Below are 16378 nucleotides of genomic sequence, written 5' to 3' on the forward strand. Positions count from 1 at the left end.
TGTTTTCTATTGATAAATAGTTTTTTTAAGTATGGATTTGTTTCTCTCAAGATATTGGTATGTGGCGTTATTCTAACATTAGTATATAACACAACGTTTTTTCTCAGTTTCTAATGAATAAAAGAACCCAAAAAAATGATTAGTCCTATGTTATATTGGCCAAACGACTTGAAACTTAAAAGGTACGCGTTTGATATAGACAAAAATGTAATGTCGTTGTAAAGAAGAACAAACCTCACAAAACACTTGCCTCGCTGTAGCAACCGAGAAGGCAGCGAGTATGATCCGTATGTCGAGACTCTGCGACAAAAGGAAATATAAACATTGAAAGCGCAATATTTCAGACGAACAAAAAGTTCCATTAATTTGTTATGTCGGATCTGCTAGGCTTAGACCATCTTGCCATTTGGACAAATCAACAGTTGGAATTGTGTAATGAATTCATTTTTTTAAAATTGATTCATAACACAGTTCCCATTTTGTACAAAAAGCATTCATAGACTTACTGTTGATTTTTTTTTAAGGAGGGATTATTCCATGTCAAAGCCTGATCTTGAAGTCTTATCTATGCCTCCGAGTTAAATCTGCATTAATCTTTTCAGTTTTTACTTCTCCCCAAACCGGAAATCAGGAATAAACCGGAAAATAAGCACCCCTGCGTTTGTCTTTTTTAACTATAATGGAAGGGCGCTGGTTCTGTGCGACGCTTAGTTTTCGAGATAGGTGTGACTGACGAAGTACAGGACGTCACATTCCAAATAAGCACGACTATGTTGCAGGTGGAAGCCGCTGAGATTGTATTTCTTCGGGAGGTTTCTGCAAAAATAGATATTACACGATTTGCGCGAAACAGTTGAGAAGCAGACAATCTCTGAGATCTCTGTTCGTCTCGTGATGACGTTATTTTGTATGATAACGATTCACTTGCAAACTAAAGTATACAATTTGGTGTGTCAGTGGTAAATGTAAACAGAAATGTGCAATACAGACAACGCAAACAAATAAACGTGTTTTTCTCTTGAAAATGTTGCGTTGTGCGGGTGTTTGGGTGGCCACGTGATGTACACAAAGCAAAGTGCGGGACGGACTCTGCTCTGTGCTGTAACACTGGCAAGTTCAAAACACGAGAAACACGATTTCGTTATGCGGGCAGCCACGGAGGATGTTTGTATTTTTCAAATGGTTGTAAAATAAGTCTTGTATTTATCACCGTACTCAGGCCCTGTTCTTTTTTTCGTCACACCTAAAACCGTTATTTCTTGTGAGCGACGCAGCATTACTATGTCTGTGTCCCTCTCTGTCGATCTCCATATTTACATATCTCCCAGTCTACACCCGTTTCCGTATCTGTGTTAGTTTTCTACGCTTATCTGTGTGTCAATCCGCCTGCTTGTGTGTCTGTCTTTCCGCATGAAGGTAAGCATGTCCTTGTGACCTTACCTTAAGTTCGTGTAACTGTTCCGGGATCTCCACAACAGCATCTTTGAAGGAGAGGGAGGCAGCTATGGTGATGTTGTTCACCGCAAAATCCTCCCCAATAGCGTTCATCGCCTGAGAGACACATTATTACACATAATTACTGAATGCGTAAGTGTGTCCGCACTCGCATATGCCCGTGCACACACACACACACACACACACACACACACACACACACACACACACACACACACACACACACACACCAATGCATAAACACAAATACACACACACATACCAATGCATAAACGCAGGTACACACACACAAACACACACACAAACACACACACACACACACACCAATGCATAAACGCAGGTAAACACACACACACGCACACACACACATAAGCAAACACACCCACACATAAGCAAACACACACACACATGTGTGTGTGTTCTAGTGAGTGTGGGTGTGGGCGTGTGAGTGCTTGTGTGTGTGTGTTTGTGTCTGTGTGTCTGTGTGTGTGTGTGTGTGCGTGCGGGGTTGTGTATTTGTGTGTGAGTGTGTGTGTGCGCGTGTGTGTGTGTGTTTGTGTGTTTGTTTGTGCGTGTGTGTGTGTGTATGTGTGTGTGTGTGTGTCAGTGTGTGTGAGCGTGAGCGTGAGTGTGTGCACGCGTGTGTGTGTGTGTGTGTGTGTGTGTGTGTGTGAGTGGGTGCGTGCGTGGGTGCGTGTGTGTGTGTGTGTGTGTAATTCAGAAACAGAGAAAACATCTGGAATAAAATAATTGCCTTCCAGTGGGATGATAAGTGCATCAAATAAAAATAATTGCCAATTACCAAACCGTTTCTCCTTCGATGAATTTTTGCCATTCAAATTATCTTGTTTCGTGACGAAGCAAATAATTTTAGAATACACGACAGCATGGAATTCATTATTTTGATGGAAAAGTAGAAATATCCAGATACCAGAAAAAAAACGCGTTTTTGTATGAAAATTTTCACTTCATCTTCAATGTAAATGGAAAACAATTTGCCTGCCTCATGAGAAACGGAGAGCGTGGTGAGGTTGTTTTCAAAATCTGTTTTTAGAGACGTTCGTGTGAAGATTTCTGAAGGAAAAAAGTGTACAAGACAGCGAGAGAGTTCACGACGTTGTTTTTTGTGTGTGTCTTTTTCACGTCAAAAAAAATAATGGCTCAGAATCACTTTTGAATATTCAAATCGGTCATACAAGAGCAACACTTCACATTGTTGCAATAGATCATTGCATAAAGTCCGTGGATATGCGACCGCAACTGAAGCCTGCTATCTGCAGCGAGGTGGACGTTTTCCTTTTGTTGAGTAAAAGATATCCTACTTCTCCTTGATCAACATAGAACCAGCAAAGCTTTTATGTAGAACTAGATGATTACCCGCTTCGCCGGGAAGAAGTAGAGCCGAATACCCGGCCGTCGCCGGGGACCCGGCTTTGCCGGGTGTACGCCGGCATCGCCGGCGCACGAAGGAAGGGAGATCTAAAAATAGTAACGTGCAGTGACCTTCTAAATATAGTAACGTACAAACGGGAATATGGATTGACGCCGGCGCACGAAGGAAGGGAGATCTAAAAATAGTAACGTGCAGTGAAAAACGAAAATCGGTTCAGCGCTGCGCGCTGAGAGCACGTGTTGAAATATCTCATCGATCAGGTTGTGTCCGGGGTCTCTGTGAATAAGCCCACCAAATTTGAAGCAGATCCATCGAGAACTTTGGCCGTGCATCGCGAAGACACAGACAGACAGATACACACACAGACACAAGTCGTATATATATATAGATAACAGCGTCCTTCAACTTGGTCACGTGTCAAATATCTTAAGCCTGTCTGTTTTCTGGGCTGAGTGTGAATTTCTTTGCTGAATGAATGTTGTAACTGACGCATGTTCACTTCTTCTTTTTCTTTTAAACCAAAAACATTCTTACTTTGTACAGGTAGCAACAGACTGTGGGTTGTAGTTTGAATGTGTTGAAGTGTCCTGGGTGTGTCTATGATGTTTTACGAGCCTACACGTAGTCGAAGGTATCTTAAAAATACTACTGTGGTGATATTTAAAGGTGGTCGTCTACATTTTTGCTTTTTTTCAATAATTTTATGGTTAGATTTCGCTGAAAAGTTATGTCAGATGATGAATGAACTATGGGGAAAAAAGTTATAGAAAAAAAATATATGTAAAAAAAGATTTTATTTTTGGGTAGTGTGACTCACGCTTCCAATATTTTGTTTTCTGTTTGCTGAGAACATGTGCTTTGCCTAAAAATACTGACCAATCAAATTCATGTCACTATGCTTATAGCCACGCCCAAACATGTGCAGCAACAGTTTGACACTGGAGCGCTGTCCACGCTTTTTTTTAAACGCACGAAATGCACGGGATTTGAGAGGAGTTTTGCGCTTGGCATTTTCCAAATAAGGATATCCTACTATGAGTACAAAGCTGGAATACTACAATGAATTTTCAAACGGCTACACTGGCTTCGTCTTTCCTGATCGAAAGGGGGTGTATTGTTGATATTTGTAGATAATAGACTCTGCATTTTAATGGTCAAATGGCGATTTCGGTATAAAAATGTAGACAAGGACCTTTAAAGGCACACACACTCCTTCTCGTCAAAACAATTCGGTTCCCTATCTGGCCAGGCTGTTACACAGGACGAGATCGTCCCCCAACTTGGACACATACCAACATTTAACAGCCTGTGTGCTCTTTGTGCACAGTGGCCATTTACTGGTCAATTGATTTTGTAAAATAAATAAAATTAAAATAAATACGAGAATTTATAACGCGCACATGTCTCACCACAAGGCGACTCAAGACGCACTCATACACATTCTGTCGCATTCCTGGAGCTCATTTTAACAACGCGTGTTAGGCGCGTGAACAGAACTCAGGAGGAAGCATGCTGGGTATTTTCGTGTTTCTATAACCCACCGAACTCTGACATGGATTACAGGATCTTTTCCGTGCGCACTTGGTCTTGTGCGTGCGTGTACACACGAAGGGGGTAAGGCACTAGCAGGTCTGCACATAAGTTGACATGGGAGATCGGAAAAATCTCCACCCTTAACCCACCAGGCGGCCGCGGCCGGGATTCGAACTCACGACCTTCTGATTAGGAGGCCGACGTCTTACCACTGCGCCAGTTCGCCCGTCAAAGGTCACGGCATGCAGTCAGGGTTTTGATTTTTTTAAATGTGTCAATGTGGGGGATGCTCTCGTATTATCCAACGTAATAAAAAAAAGCCCGGCTAGATCTGAGATGAATTGTTTTCGTAACAAAGAGTTTGTCTATGCATCCATGTGTCGGGCAGGTCAGGGTGGTTGCTATTCCCTTTTGTTTGGAACCATCTTTCCGTCTTCGTCGTAACGGCCTACGGCAATGGTTAATCGCACATTTCGCAAGATTGGCCGTCAATCGATCTATACCGCAGTGCTGTCGGGGAACCATCCCACTCACTTCCGTGACGATAATTTGCTATGTTTGTCGACTGTGCTCGGGTTTGTCCAGCCAACTAGAACAATTTCTGTTTCTTCTCTGGTTGTCAGCTTTGAAAAATTCATGTTGGTCTTCTTGTATGTCTGCAGGCTGTGGAGCATGTCGTAGTCGATCGTGAAATTGACAACAAATATCGACCAATCGTGTGGGTTTACGTTTTAACGTGGGGCGCGATCTAATCATCGACAAGGAAAGACAAGGCCATACCAAAAATACGTGTCATTGTGTTTCCTTTGTTTATTCAGTAAAATAAAAAAAATAACACACACACACACACACACACACACACACACACACACACACACACACACACACACATAAATACACACACACACAAATTGAACTCGAACGTCTTCAACATGTAAGTAGTCCACGTCAATTATATTCTTCGCTTTATCGCGGGTGGGTGGGTGTTTTCTTGTTTCTATGTGCATGCGATAAGTACACATCTTCCTAGTTTACAAATTGAGGGAAAAAATGGATAATGAAATGATACTTGTTCTTTTCACGGACACGCAGAAGGTGTTCGGTTTCTCCGGGCAACTGTATAAATACCTCGGCATGAAAAAAATCATGCTTTTTGTTGAATGCGATAGGGCAGAAAATCTACTTGTTAATAGTAACATTACTTTTAACATAAACGGTCTAAATGCAAAGAACACACACACACCAAACACACTCGCCAAATTTCTTTTGACGAGTAGTATAGTTGCTTCCCGTGCATTGTTTGCTGTATTAGATTACTTTTATTACATGCATACGATTTCTCACAGAAAAGATGTGTCATTTGAACGTTTGCGGGGGCCTTTAAATAATGTGCAAATGGAGAAAATAAGAATAATCCACGCGTTTAGTTGCATGGGAATTAATCATTGTCGCTTGGCACGCAAACAGCATTGCGACACTTTATTCCATTTCCATCTAAAGCAGCAGTAAGGGGATGCTATACACACAATTCGACGCTGAAAACAACGAAAAAACTGCACACTAGATTCTAGGTGTGTTTTGAACGCTGTAAGCTCCAAACGTAGATTTATTTTTAATTTTCTTACTATACGTATGTATTTTCTTTTTGTGTTATGTTCTTGTTTTGAGAACTGTTCAATTAAGATCGTTGAGCCTTAAACAGTGTTGTTTTACCTGTGTGTGTGTGTGTGTGTGTGTGTGTGTGTGTGTGTGTGTGTGTGTGTGTGTGTGTGTGTGTGTGTGTGTGTGTGTGTGCGTGTGCGTGTGTGCGTGTGCGCGTGCATGTGTATGTGTGTCCGCGCGCTCGCGCGTAACTCGACCGTGTATCTGCCTAATTTTCTGTCTGTGCCCTTGTTTTCTGCGCAAATAATTGTCCCAAAACTATCAGGTTTATTTTTTATTGCAACCTCCAAAGCTGAAACCAGGAACTCATTTGGTCTCCAGTTGTGTTGTTGGTGGCAAATCAAAAGTCATCGATACATAGCTACCCGCTAATACCATCCAGCGTGAAGTTCCCTGGTTTCTTAAGACTTTGTTTTTATCCGGGGGTTTGAGTAATGAGTAATTGACTCGATCATCTGAGCAGATCACGATGGAAATCTGTCGAGTAATCATGTGTTAAGTTATTTTGCTCATGGCACCGGTAAAAGTTGTTGCCTACTAGGAAATATCGCGTTAGATGTGCCCACTAGAATAACAAAGGGAACAAGTCGCGTAAGGCGAAATAACAACATTTAGTCAAGCTGTCGAACTCACAGAATGAAACTGAACGCACTGGTTTTTTCACCAAGACCACATACTCGTAGTTTCGTCAGTCCAACGCTCGTGGCAAAGGCAGTGAAATCGACAAGCCATGCAGAATAGTGCGGTAGTGGTCGCGCTGAGCAGGATAACACGCTTTTCTGTATGTCTATTATTTTTAGCTTACTGAGTTTGTTTTTAATCCAAACATATCATATGTATATGTTTTTGGAATTAGGGACCGACAAGGAATAAGATGAAATTGTTTTTAAATCGATTACGGAAAATTAATTTTAATCATAATTTTCATATTTTTAATTTTCAGAGCTTGTTTGTAATCCAAATATAACATATGTATATGTTTTTGGAATCAGAAAATGATGAAGAATAAGATGAAATTATTTTTGGATCGTTTAATAAAAAATAATTTTAATTACAAGTTTCCGATGTTTAATGACCAAACTCATTCATTAGTTTTGAAGCCACCAAGCTGAAATGCAATACCAAAGTCCGGCCTTCGTCGAAGATTGCTTTACCAAAATGTCAAGCAATTTGATTGAAAAATGAGGGTGTGACAGTGCCGCCTCAACTTTTACAAAAATCCGGATATGACGTCATGAAAGGTATTTATCGAAAAAAAGAAAAAAACGTCCAGGAATATCATTCCAAGGAACTCTCATGTCAAATTTCATGAAGATCGGTCCAGTAGTTTAATCAGAATCGCTCTACACACACACACGCACAGGCAGACAGACAGACAGACAGACAGACACACACACACACACACACACACACACACACACACACACACACACACACACACACACACACACACACACACACACACACACACACATACACCACGACCCTCGTCTCGATTCCCCCTCTATGTTAAAACATTTAGTCAAAGGTTGACTAAATGTAAAACAAGTCGCGTAAGGCGAAATTACTACATTTAGTCAAGCTGTGGAACTCACAGAATGAAACTGAACGTAGTCCGCCGCTAGTGCAAAAGGCAGTGAAAGTGACGAGCCTGTTTGGCGCGGTAGCGGTTGCGCTGTGCTTCATAGCACGCTTTACTGTACCTCTCTTCGTTTTAACTTTCTGAGCGTGGTTTTAATCCAAACATATCATATCTAAATGTTTTTGGAATCAAGAACCGACAAGAAATAAGATGAAATAGTTTTTAAAACGATTTCGGAAATTTATTTTAATCATAATTTTTATATTTTTAATTTTCAGAGCTTGTTTTTAATCCAAATATAACATATTTATATGTTTTTGGAATCACAACATGATGAAGATTAAAATAAAAGTAATTTTGGATCGTTTTATAAAAAAAATAATTTTAATTACAGTTTTTAGATTTGTAATGACCAAAGTCATTAATTAATGTGTAAGCCTCCATGCTGAAATGCAATACCGAAGTCCGGCCTTCGTCGAAGATTGCTTGGCCAAAATTTCAATCAAAATTGAGGGTGTGACAGTGCCGACTCAACTTTTACAAACAGCCGGATATGACGTCATAAAAGACATCTCTCGAAAAAAACGAAAAAAAAAACGTGTGGGAATGTCATACCCAGGAACTCTCATGTAAAATTTCATAAAGATCGGTCCAGTAGTTTACTCTGAATCGCTCTACACACACACACGCACAGACACACACACACACACACACACACACACACACACATACACAAACACACACACACATACACACACACACACACACATACACACACACACACACATACACACACACACACACACACACACACACACACACACACACAGACACACACACACACACACACACACACACACACACACACACACATACACCACGACCCTCGTCTCGATTCCCCCTCTATGTTAAATCATTTAGTCAAAACTTGACTAAATGTAACAAGGAAATGAAAGGGCACCTGCTGTAATAGGGAATTAAGGTATCGTCATCAAAACTTAATATAAGTTTTCAAAGCGCGTCAACTGACATGCAGACTTAAGAAAATAAAACAAAATGTGACAGCATTAATGAATGACCCTTCCGTATTTAAACTGCATAAAACGCCAACAAAGTGTGTGTTTTTTAATAAACTTCAACAAAGTAAACACAAAAAGTGTTAGCTTTAAAAACCCATCTCGGATACAAAAAAAGGTGCAAACGGTAAAGAGTCAATCAGTAAAAAAGTCCCAACAATTCGGTCACTTAACAGATGCAAATAAACTTCCATAACAAACGAGTACTAGCAAGTAAGTTACCAAAACAAAAACATAATGGCAACTGAACCCACCGACTGCAAGGATAATGTATGTTATTAGTTTTCTTTTAGGTACATGTACGAGCAAAGCAGCTAGTTTGTCCTCTTTTTATATTTTCATTACTTGTTTTCATAATACGCACCAGCGAGTACTTCTCGGTGTCTTCGTAGAGAACGGCGACAGTCTTCCAGCCCATGCTGTTGATGAACATCCTCCTGGCGGGCACCAGGGCGGAGTCAGCCAAAGCCAGTCTGAAGAACGTCTTGTACTTCTCTCGGTCTCCCAGCGCCGGAGATGTGGCCGCGTACGAGATCTGCACAAGAACGAACAGGAGGTGTTTTGAGTTTTCTAGGATTTGAATTCTCTCTGAAGAATATGTGCGTGTTTGTGTGTGTGTGTCCCGTGAATGGCTTCTTAGGAAGTTAGGTTGCTTTTTCGTGCAACTCTCAATTCTTAGTAAATGTGATATGCTTTGGTCTTTTTTTTTTTTTTTTTTAGTATACAATTCTTATTTCTTAGTTAATGTGACGCATTTTATGTCTGTAACCGCCCGACACTGCATGGCAATTTTTCTTATTTTTATATAAATTATGTAAATATATGAATAATAATATTAACAATAATATTGACATGCCTATATAGTAAAGGAATGAGTGACATGATTGCAACACAACCACGTGCAACTGGTTTATTTTCTATTTGCCAAACTATTGGTTGGTTGTTGTTTTGTGACGCCCCTTCAACAAGTATGACTATTCGGGAGCGTCGCCTAACAGAATGAACCTAAACATAATGAACATGATAGGCTGTTGTGAACCAGTGTGCATGCATAGGAGCTGGCATCTTAACCTTCGCAGACTACGCCTTTGACTACACGCGGAATACGGCGTGGGTCCGTGTAGACCCATGATTCTCAAAGAAGCAAAAACGTGCATATACCCCTTCACAGACGATGTGGGTCCACTTGGACCCATGACTCTCAAAGAAGCAAAACTTATGTTTACCCCTTCGTAGACGGTGTGGGTCCACTTGGACCCATGACTCTCAAAGACGCAAAACTTATGTTTACCCCTTTATAGACGGTGTGGGTACACTTGGACCCATGACTCTCAAAGAAGCAAAACTTATGTTTACCCCTTTGTAGACGGTGTGGGTCCGCTTGGACCCACATCTTTTTTAATCAATCAATCAATCAATCAATCAATGACGCTTATATCGCGCATATTCCGTGGGTACAGTTCTAGGTGCTCTGCAGTGATGCCGTGTGAGATGAAATTTTATACGGCCAGTAGATTGCAGCCATTTCGGCGCATATTTACCTTTCACGGCCTATTATTCCAAGTCACACGGGTATAGGTAGACAATTATTAACTGTGCCTAAGCAATTTTGCCAGGAAAGACCCTTTTGTCAATCGTGGGATCTTTAACGTGCACACCCAATGTAGTGTACACGGGGGGAGGGTTCGGACAAGTACCGGAATTGACCGGTTGCTTTTTTTTTCTTTTTCTTTTTTTTACCTAGTTTAATATAATTTTAAGAAAAGAAAGTAGTTTGGGTGCCTGAAGCATTTTTTAAATTGCATAGAAAAATTCCAAATAGTTAATAAGATATCGGCATTTAAAGACCCTTCTGGGTCCATATGGACCCGCCACAACGTCCGGCGAAGGTTAAAGCGTTCACAACATAAGGCGTACATGAATTCTCGTAACTGCCAATACGCGGAAACCTCTTCTTTCCCTGTAATTGCTTTCAAAAACAAACATTTCCCTTAAAGTCAGCCAACAAGCGAATGAATTAAAGAACTCGGGTACATTAAATCAAATCCTGCGCGCAACCCAAAACACATTTCAGGGAAATCAAACTCGCGCCCAATGAAATGAGCTCCGATCGATTTTGCCCGCTTGCTTGAACAGTGTCCAGGGCGCAGGGAAATAAGGCTGTCGATGATTTGATTTTTTTTTTTTTTTTTTTTTTTTTTTTTGCTGTGGGGAACATTCCCGAAATGTAATAGTGATTTTAATTAAATGTCTGGTTTCAGTGTCGGCTCCGACACAGCAAAACGGGTGTCTGGCGAGGAAATCTGACTTAGAAAAACACTCTTTTACACATGCTTTGAGCATGCACTGACTAAATTATTTAACTTCGAAAAAGTTTAGGGATCGTTTAACATTCCGTCTAGTCGACATTTTACACATGGTGAGATGAAAGTATGACTTACGTAGGTACATCCTTGTAGGCTAGAAGCTAAGAACGATGCACTGAAATCTGCCCGAAGCCCAAGTAAAAGTGAAAGCACAGATGTCAAAATGGCCCATAACATATTCTATCCTTTTTTGTACCCTACCCCGACGAAAAAAAACCAGAGTCGAAGCCGTGTTATTTCATGAAAACTTTCTACGACCCCAAATGCACTTGTCTTGGCTTGCTGGCACACCATTCGAATTAAAACAGTTCTTCACAGGGGTCACGTGACAGTCGATTTGATGAGGTTACCCCCTAATCTGAACCGATGAAAGCCTTAAAATTTAAATTCAAAAACCAACCAAAACTAATAATAGCCCAAATTAAGGAAATCTTGCAAACAAGAAGGAAGATATCTCAATCATATATCCAGAGCAGGTTAATTAAACTTGGCCAAACAATTATTGCAACAACATTCGCACGCTAACAAAAGCGGTAAAACGCAATCCATTTTAGTTCAACTTTATATGCTGGAAAAGGTAATTATGTCCACCGTTTATATCATTTGTCCGATCGGTGGTAATTTGTATAGGCATCCCGTTACAGCCTGTCAAACAAGGTCACCCCTAAAATCGACCTGACAAAAACCATAGCCCCGTGTTTTAAAATCTGCAAAAAATCAGAATGTGCACTTACCGAATACTTCTGACTACCGTTACAAACGCCATTCAATTTCCAGTTCAAAGCATTTTGTTTGATGTACCTTACTTCTTTAGTCTTTGAGTAGCCTTTTGACAAAGGCGGTAGGGGTCAACCGTTTCAGAGGCCAAAAAAGGCACGTTTTGCGGCCAGTTTTGAGTGGGTCCTGCACTCAAAGAGCCAATCTGCTCAAGTTCCCAATGATTTGCTTTAGAAATTTCAGAAGTTATGACTAATAGGCTGACCAAAATCTGTGTTGATTTTGGTGAACGTGTATACTAAGCGTGTCTTATAACGCAACGTTTCCGAAAGACCTAAACAAATATTCGTATTAATTCAGGGTTTAAGGACAAAAAATCGTGACATTGCATGCTAAGAAAAAAATGGTAGGGGCAACTGGTGCCAAAGTTTCAGGCAGATCTGAGTGCTGGTTTACATTTGCTGGAGATGGGAACGCGCACGAAAAATTATCTTTGGGGCAGATTATTCAAAAACCGGCATGATCTATCACTGTGTGACGGTGACTCAAAGTATCCTTCATTTTAAAATTATCTCAAGCTAACTTTTCCAAAGGACTTGGCCACCATCTGTAACATTAAAATGGGAGCATTCTATATCCTTGAGTTCTGTGATGAGTAATCAGAGAGACCCAGATAAACGCCAGAGCACGGAGACGTGACCCCCCTCTTCTCCCTCCACCCCCCTCACACACACACACAGACACACACACACACACAGACACACACACAGACACACACACGCACATACACATACACACCACTTTTTCAAAGGAGCAAGCACATTCTCCGTAATCAATTTCTGTAAAGAGTCATTATTCTTGAGTCTTTTCATGACCCATCAGACCGACACAAATAACTACCAGAGCGAGGAGACCTCCCCCTTACTCAAACTCCAGCTCCACTCCTCTGCCTCCCTCCACCCCCTCCTCCACACTCCACAAACCATTTTTCTCCCGTGTTTAACCGGAGTATTGCACGGTAGACAGACTGGGGAAATCAGTCAGCAGTGAAATGACAGACAGCGCTTTCAGGCCTGCGTAAGAATGATAGCCTTGGAGTCCGCTTTTAGGATCAATGGCGCTCCCTGCGCCTTTTCCTTGTCATCATCTGTTGACAGCTGCACAAGCTTCTGTCTGCAAGTCTGGTACTTTTTTATGGTAGTGTGAAAACCTCCTTTTTAAGACCTCCGATTCAAGACACCCCCCCCCCCCCCTTTGAGATCTTCCTTTTATAGTTGTATTTGTTCAAAGACCTGTAAATGTACCGCCATTTTAGGACTCTCTCAATTCTAAGACTTTATTTTCTCCAGATGTTTGCAGGTCTTAAATAGTTGTTGTTTTTACTGCACAATGAGGAGAAAGGAGGTGGGCCAGAAGATCCAAGGACGGGAGAAAAAGAGAACAGTGATAGACAGAAAGAAAAACTTTACACAAGAAGGAAGATATTTTCAATAATTCAATGGATCACGAACAGTTAAACGGCACCAAAGAGGCTTTATTCATCAACGTGTTCTAGGTTTTTCTGCTGAATATGACTTGGACTAGTGTTCAGTGACTTGTAAGAATGTAATATCAAAACGATCCCCTCAAGAGTTTCGCAAGGTGAAATCCAAAGGTATATTTGTCTACTCACCAAAATGAGGTTCCAGTAAGGCACAATTTCTGCAAGAGTCTTGGTGACCTCAGAGCACGCGCTGCCCATCACCATGGTGATATGACGACCTTTGCCCATGCGATAGATCATGTCGTAAAATACATCCGTTCCCACTCCTGCGTCACACTGAAAACAAAACATCATTCTCAAAGATAAAGGCTCGTTTGTTGGAACTCAGATTCTTTCTCACAAGAACACAAGTAAACAAGCACGCGTGCGCACACACACACACACACACACACACACACACACACACACACACACACGCACGCACGCACGCACGCACGCACACACACATACACGCAAACACACACGCAAACACACACACACACACACACACACAAGCGCGCGAGCACGCAAGCACACACATACATGTGCGCGCTCACAGAGAGAGAGAGAGAGAGAGAGAGAGAGACAGACAGACAGACAGACAGACAGACAGACAGACAGACAGACAGACAGACAGACAGACAGACAGAATAGGAGATAATACGGATACAAATACTTCTTCCTTTAAAAATAAAGTGACAGAGTGAGAAATAAGTATACTGTCCACGCAATGTCGAGACAGCCTTGAACAACGAATGTCGTTTTGAAATACATATAAGTTGCTTCCTTTTCTGATTTGATGCTCATATATATCCAAAAAAGTGTGTTCATGTGCTTCAATACTCAGGAAATACACAATCAAAGAGAGTGCTTTCTGTCACCGATGAAGAAGAAGTACTATTCTAACATTGACTAATATAGATCAGAAGACATGCTAGAAGAAAAGGAACATTAGATGTAGTTGAAGTCCACTTTATTCTAAAACTCTTTTTATTCTAAACTTTATAATGAGAAAAGTGTCAGTTTTACAGGTCTTTCAATAGCTACCGAGAATAATTGATTAAAAACGTTCCACACAAGAAGTTCTACGAAAATAGAAAATGTTGCGTAAATGGTCGGCCCAAAGTTTCTCCGCACATGCATAATCAACAGCTCCGGAAGTAAAGAGGCCGCTTCCGGTGAACAAACTTCCGGAAAGAGCGGGAAAGTGAGCAACAGATCGATAAACTGATTGGGATTCTAAATCCTCTTGTACTGCGCAACCTTTCAGTGATTAGAACACAATCTTTCAACAGATTAGATTGTCAAACAGCTTTAGAGATGAGATTTTCATCTGACTTTGTTCGTCTCGGCGGCGTAGAAAAGAGGATTGTACCTAATTCAGAATGACTTAGAAAAAGGAGAAAAGGAAGGAGAAGAATTGGAAAAAGTTGTGATAAAAAAATAAAGTGCGTCGTGTCCTCATTTCTTAAGAAGGATACTCATACAACCTGCTCAAGCATTTTTCAGTTAGTCTTACCATAGACCAAATAGGCTATTTGGTCTATGGTCTTACTTGTGACGGTAGTGGTGGTTGCAACGATTTTGTTATTGATGTTAGTTAGAGACCGTGAGGTATCGATACTTTTTTGTCTTTATTCAGTTTCTATATACCAAACTTTCTCCACAGTTAAACTTCTGATAGTGAATAACCTCAGTTGGGTGTAAAGGAAACTAGAAACCTCTTCACCATCAAACACACACAAAATTCCTCTTCTTCCATCTCCTCTTCACTCACTCTTTCGCGTGCATTTTTCTCCTCATTAGCCCAGTTTAGGTGACACAAAAAACAAGCTTGGACTTCACCTGAAGCATCGGGCAATGAATGCAAGGACACGGAGAAACATGTTCTTTCACGAACTCTCAACCCTGAACGTGATGCCAGCCTCAGAAACATGGCTTCCGCGTTGATTCAATGCAACCGTCAGTGCAGTTCCATTGAGTTCTATGTAACCTTGGATGTTAAGCCATGTGACCCTTGGGTGTTTTTTCAACATCTCTGAATTCTCTGTGACATTTTTCAGCGTCCAAAACATGGCTTGGGACATGGATTCCATGTCAACCTTCGATGCAGGTCCACTGAAATTCGTGTAATCTTGGATATTACGCCATGTAACCTTTCACTTCACAATTCGCTGTAACCTTTTCCTTCGTCAAAACCCTCCGTATCTTCTGTACAGAGCTTGTCCAATCGTCAAAGCTTCAGGAACTTTTGAAAATTAAAAGTTACCTTGAAAAAATACAAGAAAGTGCAAATTTCCGTCTGGCTGGCAAAACGTCAAGAAAAACACTGTTGGAGAGATTAGAAAGGATACGTGTTTGCAGTCTACAAGGAGCTTGTGATGAAAAGACCATCTTAGACGACGGAATCGGCTGCTGTAGAATTCAAGTAAAATAACTATTCCTAGAGCACATTTTCTCATTTAATAGAAAAGCACTTTTCAGACAAGAAACAAAAGACGAACAAACAGCACCAATGACAATGTCTGGAGCGAATTGGATCACGAGATCATCCAGTAAAAAAGGTCAGGGAGAAATCTTCTTCAAGAATATAATATAATATAATATAATATTATCATTAATATTAAATATTAATAATATTGTCATGTAATCATTCATTCGCTTGCGGCTTTGTGGCAGGCGGAAGAAAAAAATCAGCCAGATAAGTTGTCGTTATTAATTGTTTGTCTGTGCACTTAAAAGACCGTTGGGTCGATATATTTGTGAATGTATTGCTTTGTCAATAACAAACGTTCCAACAACCTACCTTTCTTGTTTTTTGAATCTTCAAGGATGTTAAAGAAATATTTTGCAGCGAGTTGACCGTGTTCTGTGGTAATAATACCGTTTTCGATCGTTCTTTTTTTCCAAAACATGCGTTATTACACCTTTTAAGACGATGACCGTGTCAATAGCAGATCACCCTTCACGATAAAGAGACACTTCAAGTGTCTTAAAGACCACAGGCACTTGTTATATCATCGTACCTTTTTTTTTAATCGGTGATACGGCCATTGGTTCTAAATAATATTC

The 16378-nt window shown here is 40.7% G+C and overlaps 1 protein-coding gene across 1 annotated transcript in view; it reads right to left on the bottom strand.

The window, feature by feature from the left end:
- LOC138968026 (gamma-aminobutyric acid type B receptor subunit 1-like) overlaps positions 1 to 16378 on the bottom strand; it is a 174930-nt gene that overhangs the window by 79367 nt on the left and 79185 nt on the right. The window contains exons 2-5 of the mRNA XM_070340586.1: positions 13457 to 13603; positions 9066 to 9236; positions 1441 to 1551; positions 235 to 300 (exon numbers count right to left, since the gene is read on the bottom strand). Coding sequence (XP_070196687.1) covers positions 235 to 300; positions 1441 to 1551; positions 9066 to 9236; positions 13457 to 13603 — 495 coding nt within the window. The remainder of the gene's footprint in view (positions 1 to 234; positions 301 to 1440; positions 1552 to 9065; positions 9237 to 13456; positions 13604 to 16378) is intronic.

Source organism: Littorina saxatilis, linkage group LG6, assembly GCF_037325665.1.
Source record: "Littorina saxatilis isolate snail1 linkage group LG6, US_GU_Lsax_2.0, whole genome shotgun sequence".
Classification (NCBI taxonomy): domain Eukaryota; kingdom Metazoa; phylum Mollusca; class Gastropoda; order Littorinimorpha; family Littorinidae; genus Littorina; species Littorina saxatilis.